General features: G+C 43.5%; 1 protein-coding gene across 4 annotated transcripts; it reads right to left on the bottom strand.

Moving 5' to 3' along the window:
- Nucleotides 1–1,048: 1,048 nt before the first annotated feature.
- LOC136527383 (calcium/calmodulin-regulated receptor-like kinase 2) lies at nt 1,049–5,726 on the bottom strand. Of its 4 annotated transcripts, XM_066520094.1 has the most exons (9): nt 5,362–5,726; nt 5,204–5,279; nt 4,660–5,128; nt 4,276–4,429; nt 2,893–3,019; nt 2,623–2,708; nt 2,464–2,535; nt 2,015–2,218; nt 1,049–1,595 (listed from the first exon to the last, which is right to left on the bottom strand). In XM_066520094.1, exons 3-9 carry the CDS (start codon nt 5,019–5,021, stop codon nt 1,275–1,277), a joined length of 1,326 nt encoding a protein of 441 aa, XP_066376191.1. In that variant the 5' UTR covers nt 5,022–5,128; nt 5,204–5,279; nt 5,362–5,726; the 3' UTR covers nt 1,049–1,274. The 4 variants fall into 4 exon arrangements, with proteins under 4 accessions (XP_066376191.1, XP_066376188.1, XP_066376190.1 ...); XM_066520091.1 differs by lacking the exon at nt 5,204–5,279; XM_066520093.1 differs by having other exon boundaries at nt 4,660–5,204.
- Nucleotides 5,727–7,048: the final 1,322 nt, after the last annotated feature.

Consider the following 7,048-nt stretch of genomic DNA (forward strand, 5'->3'; position numbering starts at 1 on the left):
AGGTTCTTGAAGTGCTAAAAATGCTTCTTTTTGCAAATGAGTCAGCTACCCTACTATAAAGCCCTTCATAATCCTTGGTGTCATTTATTTTCGGTTATGTCGGGTAAGTCTGGCTGAGTACCTTCTCGTACTCAGGGTTTTATTCCCACTTGTTGCAGATGGGCAGATGTATTACGGCTACTGTATCAACTGCCTTTATCCTGCGATGGGTGATGCTTAGGACCATGGGCATGGTCATTCCTTACGTCTCACCTGATGCTTTTGTTGGAGATGATCATTCGCTGGCACTCTATTTAAACTCTGTGTGTGGTTTGAACAAATGACTTCCGCTACTTTAATTCGAACTGGTTTGTAATAACTATGTTGAAACTCTGATGTATTTGAGATTTCGAACTTTTATGTAATGTGTGATGGTGACCGCTAAATTTATTACGATCATGGCTGGGACACAAGTTGGTTTGAAATCCTTCGTGATTTCACGGACTACCGGGTTATACGGGCTTAAGTTTGCTCAATCGTCTGCTCTGGTGGATGATTTTCTTACTTAATTTTGTATAATTGGTCGGTTCTATCACAAATCTTAAAAATTTTTGGATTTTGGGTGGAATCTAAATAGGGCCTAGACAAAGCCGTAGTATTCCGAGGTACATTTGCTATCGCGCCACTGACTGGAAATGTAAGAAAGAACAGTCCAAGAATAACCGTGACTGATGGAATGGTAACGAAATTGACAGAAGATTCTTTCAGTGGTTTAAAGCATCCAGTTCTTTCGGTGTTTTTTTTTTGAAACACATGAACTACAGTGTTTTATAAACATTTTTTTCCTGGTTGATTTCAAGCGGTGGAGTCTTACCGTCTGTGACCGAAAGGTTTGGGGTTCGAGTCATGGTCTCATCGCATTGCACAGGCGAGGGTAAAGCTTGCCACTAACACTCTTCCCCAGACCCCGCACAGAGCGAGAGGTCGGGTACGCTCTTTTTTGATTTCCTGTAAATCTGTAATCTATCCATGGTGGATGCCATTGTCTTGTCAAATACTACAACTACTGTTGATTTTTTACAACGATTTCAAACCTCAGGTCAATACAGAATTCTTGGTAACGAGACCTCTCATGGCAGCCAAGACATCTTTAACGATCTAGTAACTACCTGATGCTTTCATCAAACAGCTACAACAAGGTCGAACCAAATTAAACCCTTTACATTTTGATACGTTTTTTCTTATCAAGTTAAAATCTAACTCAGCAACATGCATACTAGAACAAGCTCATAAGTTCATGATACCCTTATCGGCGTAAGTTCTTTCATGCTGGTGAGGTCACTAAGCTCCACATGCTGGTACTCTATCCTCCTAAGGACGGTCCTGGTCTCACTCCTTGGCAGAGTTAGCGCATCATACTTTGTCAGCTGGCGCTGCCTGAGCCTTGAGATGGCCTGCGTGACCTCTGATATCCAGGGGCGCTTCCTTGGACTCTTGTTAAGGCATCGGTAGGCAACATCAGCAAGCATCCGGACCTCTTCAGGGATGTTCCCTACTAGGAGGTCCTTATCCAGTATCTCCTCCCAATCAACCCTTCCCTCCCCTCCAATTGCTGCCTGAAAGGAGTCATGCATAGTATAAGTACTCCACAACACTACCGATGACACTTTTGCTCACAGACTGGTTTTATGAGGCATCTTTATCTTACAGCAATATGATAGTAACAAGGTTGTGACCTAACATCATGCTTCACAGTGCAGTAGAGCGCTAATTGGACTGTAGTAGTGTGCATAGCTCGTGCGTGTGCTCCAGTACAGAGCTCATGTGAGACTAATGTCTCAGCTAGGGCACTGGTCTGATGTGCATGACCCAAAAGTGGAGCTCTAACTTGTGAACAAGCAAAACATGTACTCAAATATACAATAAGTGACCAACCTGCTAGCATTGAGTAATAATGCCTATTGAATAAGTGGGAAAAGGGCTTTTTTTTTCTTCTAATTCTGTATGGAGTTCCAGTAAAGTTAAAATAACTTACCAGATTAATGTACTCCATTAGACCTTGTTGCGGATTTATGGCTGTTATCAGTTCAAAAAGTATTATGCCGAAACTGTACACATCACTCTTCTTTGTTAACTTATTTGTGGACATGTAATCAGGATCCATATATCCATAGGTGCCCTTGAGGCCAGACTTACTTCCATCATACACTTCCTCCTTTGATAGACCAAAGTCTGCAACCTGCACCCACCAAGAAAAAAGATGGATTACAATGTACTAGTAGATTAGTTTCAGGCTAAGTATTTTGTCTCATCAACAAAATCCTGCTTTTAGTTGCATATATCCAGACTGAGTTGATCAATGAACTTTACACTCATCATGAGCTAGTATTGGTTTAGTTGAAACAACAGACAGCTGCACGATAATACCTAAAAAGTACATATGGAGCAGTTACAATGATCAATATGAAGTATGTCATGTCTAACCTTGGCCCTCATCGAATGGTCCAAAAGTATATTATCAGACTTTAGATCCCTGTGAATAACAGGTGGAACAGCCTGCACTCATGAAACATAACCATAGCTTTCATCAATTCCCATTATTTGCAGAATACACACCCTAATAATTATCAACTGTTAGCGTACCCCTTCATGCAGATACTCAATTCCATGAGAGATATCATGAGCAATTTGCAGCCTTTCTTGCCAGCTCAAACTCCGTTTATTGTCACCTGATATGACATGATACGAAAGTAATTAAGGGCATGCCTTCCAAATGATGAAACAATTTGTTTAGAACCTTTGAAGTGCACTGACACACTATGTGCTCTGTGTATAACTAATATGCAAATCATTTCATCATGTTCCTTTGTTCTGTGCTTCACCTCAGGAAAATAGAGAAATTGTCTCCCGTACCATATAAAAGTCTTGCCAAACTCCCATTGCTCATGTACTCATAAATCAGAATGCGCTGCCCTTTTTCCACACAATACCCAACCAAATTAACAAGATTCCTATGATGCAGCCTGCTAAGCAATGCTACCTGCAAACAAGATGTAGCCATGATTGCACTTTGATCAGTTTATTAGAGTCAAATGTCCATAGCAAACTACTTCACATAGGTATTGCAGGTTGAGCATACTTTACCCACAGCATTTTTTTTAATCCTTTCTTTTTCCTTTGGATGTTTCATACTTTTTCCAGGCAAAGTGTGCCCCATCATTGAATAACTCTTTTTTTGCTAGACCATCATTCAAGAACATAATTACTTTGTGTCTAAGAAAAAAAAAAGTAACAGTCAAAACAAACACCAGGATACCCGTCTTGTTGTATTTCTGCTTCTCTCTAGACTCGCAAAACTTAATTTTTTTTGGTGAATGTGCTCATTTCTTCTTCTTTTTTAACTAACATGAATGTGCTCATTTCTCATCTGCCATTTTGCACCATACTAGTGGCCCCGTTCGCTGGTCTGAAACTTGGCTGAAACTGGCTGAAAAACACTGTTCCGGCTGAATTGTTGTGAGAGAAAAACACTGTTCCGGCTGAAAAAAGAAGCCGAATAAGCCATTTTTAAGAGTGCAGTGGCAGCAATATGCAGACAGGATCATACGGGCTACTACCTCCGTCCCAAAAAGAGTGCAATTCTAGATGCATTCTCGGTTATGGCCCCTAGAGTTTAATAAAATATATGGCTCGAAATATTAATGTTTAAGACGCCAAATAAGTATATTATGAAAATATATTTCGTGATCAATCTAATGATACCTACTTAGTACGATAAATATTAGTAACTTTTTATTTAAATTTAGTCAAACTTAACATAGTTTAACATACTATGTTCTAGAATTGCATTTTTTAGGCAGACGGAGTAATTTCCAGGAATAGTTGTTTCCTAAGGTACAAATAACCTATAATTTCCAGGAATAGTTGTTCCCTAAGGTACAAATAATATATAGGATTCGCTGAATAAAGTGCAGGTGTCCTAGCAAATCCATCACATCAACCAATACAGATAAATTGCTTAGGGCGCGTTTAGTTCCCAAAATTTTTTGGGTTTGGCTACTGTTTGGCTACTGTAGCACTTTCGTTTGTATTTGATAATTAGTATCTAATTATGGACTAATTAGGTTTGAAAGTTTCATCTCGTGATTTCTCACCTAACTGTGCAATTAGTTTTGTTTTTTTTGTCTACATTTAATACTCTATACATGTGCCGCAAAATTCGATGTGACATTTTGGGTTGAAAATTGCCTTAGAAAAAAAACCGAAAAATGGTGCACCCGAAAAAGATTGCAATACCTCAGTCTGGAACTCTCTTTCCCCTTGCCTTGAATCACTCGCGAGCACCTTTACAGCTACCACTTCACCGGTGGCCATTACAGCTCTGTACACAGGACCGAACGATCCTTGCCCCAGAATTGTGGTAAAGTTGCTGGTAGCCTTCTGCAGATCCCTGAGCAGGAACCACCAGCAACATGATGGAACAATTCAGAAAATGATATTTACACTGCACCTCATGATCTGATCGGAATATATGAGTGACCTTTCCACAGAATCACAGCCATGGACCCAATTAAAGGCAGTAATTTCACAGCTCACACAGAACAGTTCAATTCAACTAAGATAAGATGAGGAAAAGTTTCCGTGTTCCAGATATCTATGGAATAGAAGTGTAGAACGTACTTGTAATGGTATTTTGGGATCCCGGAGACGGACAGCGGCGGCGGCTCCCTGCCGTTGTGGCCGGCGCCGCCTCCTCTCCAGGCCCAGAACGCGGCGCGTTTGGGCGGTGGCGGGTGGCCCCAGTCGGCGACGCTCTCGGAGACCACGGAGACGGAGACGCTGGAGTCGAGGCTGGCGCATCCGGCGCCGTCGGCCCGCAGCGTGGCCGAGGGCGACTCGAGGGACCGCGTCCGTGCGGTGGCGACGCTGGCCCGCCGGCGGTAGAGCCAGATGGCCAGGAGCACACCCGCCGCCGCGAGCAGCGCGGCCGCGACGCCGGCGGTGACCCCGATGAGCACGGCCCTGCTGCTCCTATCGACCATCCCCGCTGCCGTGCGCCTCCCGGCGCCTCCTCCCCGGCGAAGCAACGACCATGCCGTGTGAGGTCACGCCCGGGAGCAGGAACCAACCTCCTAGGCGCCTTCTGCTCCTGCCATGCCATGGGAGCAGCAGAACGCGTCAGGAAGCAGCAACCTTGCGCTGGAACACTTGTGAAGAGAGCGACCCTGCGCAGCGTCACGCGGTAAGACGCGATGTTGCGCTGGAATTGAGTAGCAGCATGCGCCAAGATCGAAGCAATCCTGCACAGCAGCTCCGCGGTAAAACTGCGGAATTGCGCCTCAAAAAGAGAAGCTTGGCAGCAAAGTGTGTGCCGTACCGTACCTCGGAAAATCCTGCTCGTCGACGCTGATCTCAGGAACTGACGACGACGGATCGAAGAGGAGAGCAGGACGAGATTGATTGAGCCTCCTATTCGTGGCGGAGTAGGAAGAGGAGGAGGAATGGGTTCACCGGTTCAGAGCGGACTGGCGCGTGGAAAAAGAGGCGTCTTCCGTTTCTGTTTTGGGAGTAGACGCAGTCCAACCCGCTCTCCCCGCGACGCAAGCACGCACCTCTCTCTAATATCTGGCTCGAAAGCAACTGGTGCAGATATCCATGGCGAGGCTTGCTCGCGAGACCGGGAAAAGGGAAAATTGATTTCTGTCGACCTCTCTCTCTCTGTTCCTCCTTGGCGTCTGTCTGTATCTTTCCTGGCTTTGTTTAGATTCTGACGAAGGCTCATGGATGGGTCCTGATTGTGAGACTGGGTGACCGTGTTGTTGAGACGCGACCCTGTCAATTGCCATGTATGTGCACATGAGTCGTGCTCGTGCCCCTCGTGATCATGCTGTCGCTGTGCGGTGCGCGGCTGTGCCTGGCCCCCCTCCCAAATGAAAAAGCACAGCCATGTCGCCTTTGTAAAAGAAAAAATGGATTGAAAAAGAGTTGTTCACTTACAGTACACTATTTGGCTTGTTTAAACCGCAGAGAATTTTACCCTATTCGTGCATGCATGCATTTTTTCCGTAGAATTAAACTGATTTCTATAAAATTTATGTCTGAACAGACATAAGATGTGTATGTAAGGTTCAAATGTGTGCAATCTTGGTACGGTAAGCAAAATTTTCATAGTGCGCTGACTAACTTGGATGTTCCTCGTTTTCTTTTCATTTTCTTTCTGCCCCGTCCATTAATTTGTTTCAGTGTGTTTGTTCCACTAGCCAATTATGTACCCGTTTTTTTTTAATTCAGTGAGCTCCATGCCTGCATTTTTTATATATTATATATGCCTTCCATTTGGTGTTTTCTTTTTTGGCCTGTTTGTTGGTTGGTTTCTGAGCTGATAAGTCCGGCTGGTGCTGGTTTGTATTGAAAAAAAAAAGACTATTAGCTGGCTGATAAACCCTGCCTGAAACCAATAAACAAACAGTCTATTTGTTTACAACAATTCCATTTGGTGTTTGATGCTTCTACAGCTGTACTAGTACCCGTCATTATAATCGCTACCTAGTCCAGTACGCAAATGTACTGGAGTATTTGTGTAAGTACTGTATTCCATACCCCTCGGCAGTAAAGGCACGCGGTTAGAGTGTTAATTAGACCACACCAAACAGGCGGTGCTAGTGTGCAGTGCAGTGGCGCCTCATCCGCTGTTAAGACGGTGTTTAGTTGCCCTCTTAAATTTTAGTCGTCGTCCCATCAAATATTTGGACACACGTATGAAATATTAAATATAGACTGATTACGAAACTAATTGCATAGTTTACGACTAATTTGCGAGACGAATCTTTTAAGTCTAATTAATCTATGATTTGACAATGTGGTGCTATAGTAAATATGTGCTTACGACGGATTGATTAGGCTTAAAAAATTCGTCTCGTGAAGTACTGACGGATTATGTAATTTATGTTTTTATTAGTATCCGAACACGCTATAGAACATCCTCTCGACACACCTCCTAAATTTTAGTCACTAAATCCAAGCACCCTAAATGGTACACGGTGGCATGGTGCTAGTACCGCCAAAGTAT

This window comes from Miscanthus floridulus, chromosome 19 (assembly GCF_019320115.1).
Source record: "Miscanthus floridulus cultivar M001 chromosome 19, ASM1932011v1, whole genome shotgun sequence".
NCBI lineage: Eukaryota > Viridiplantae > Streptophyta > Magnoliopsida > Poales > Poaceae > Miscanthus > Miscanthus floridulus.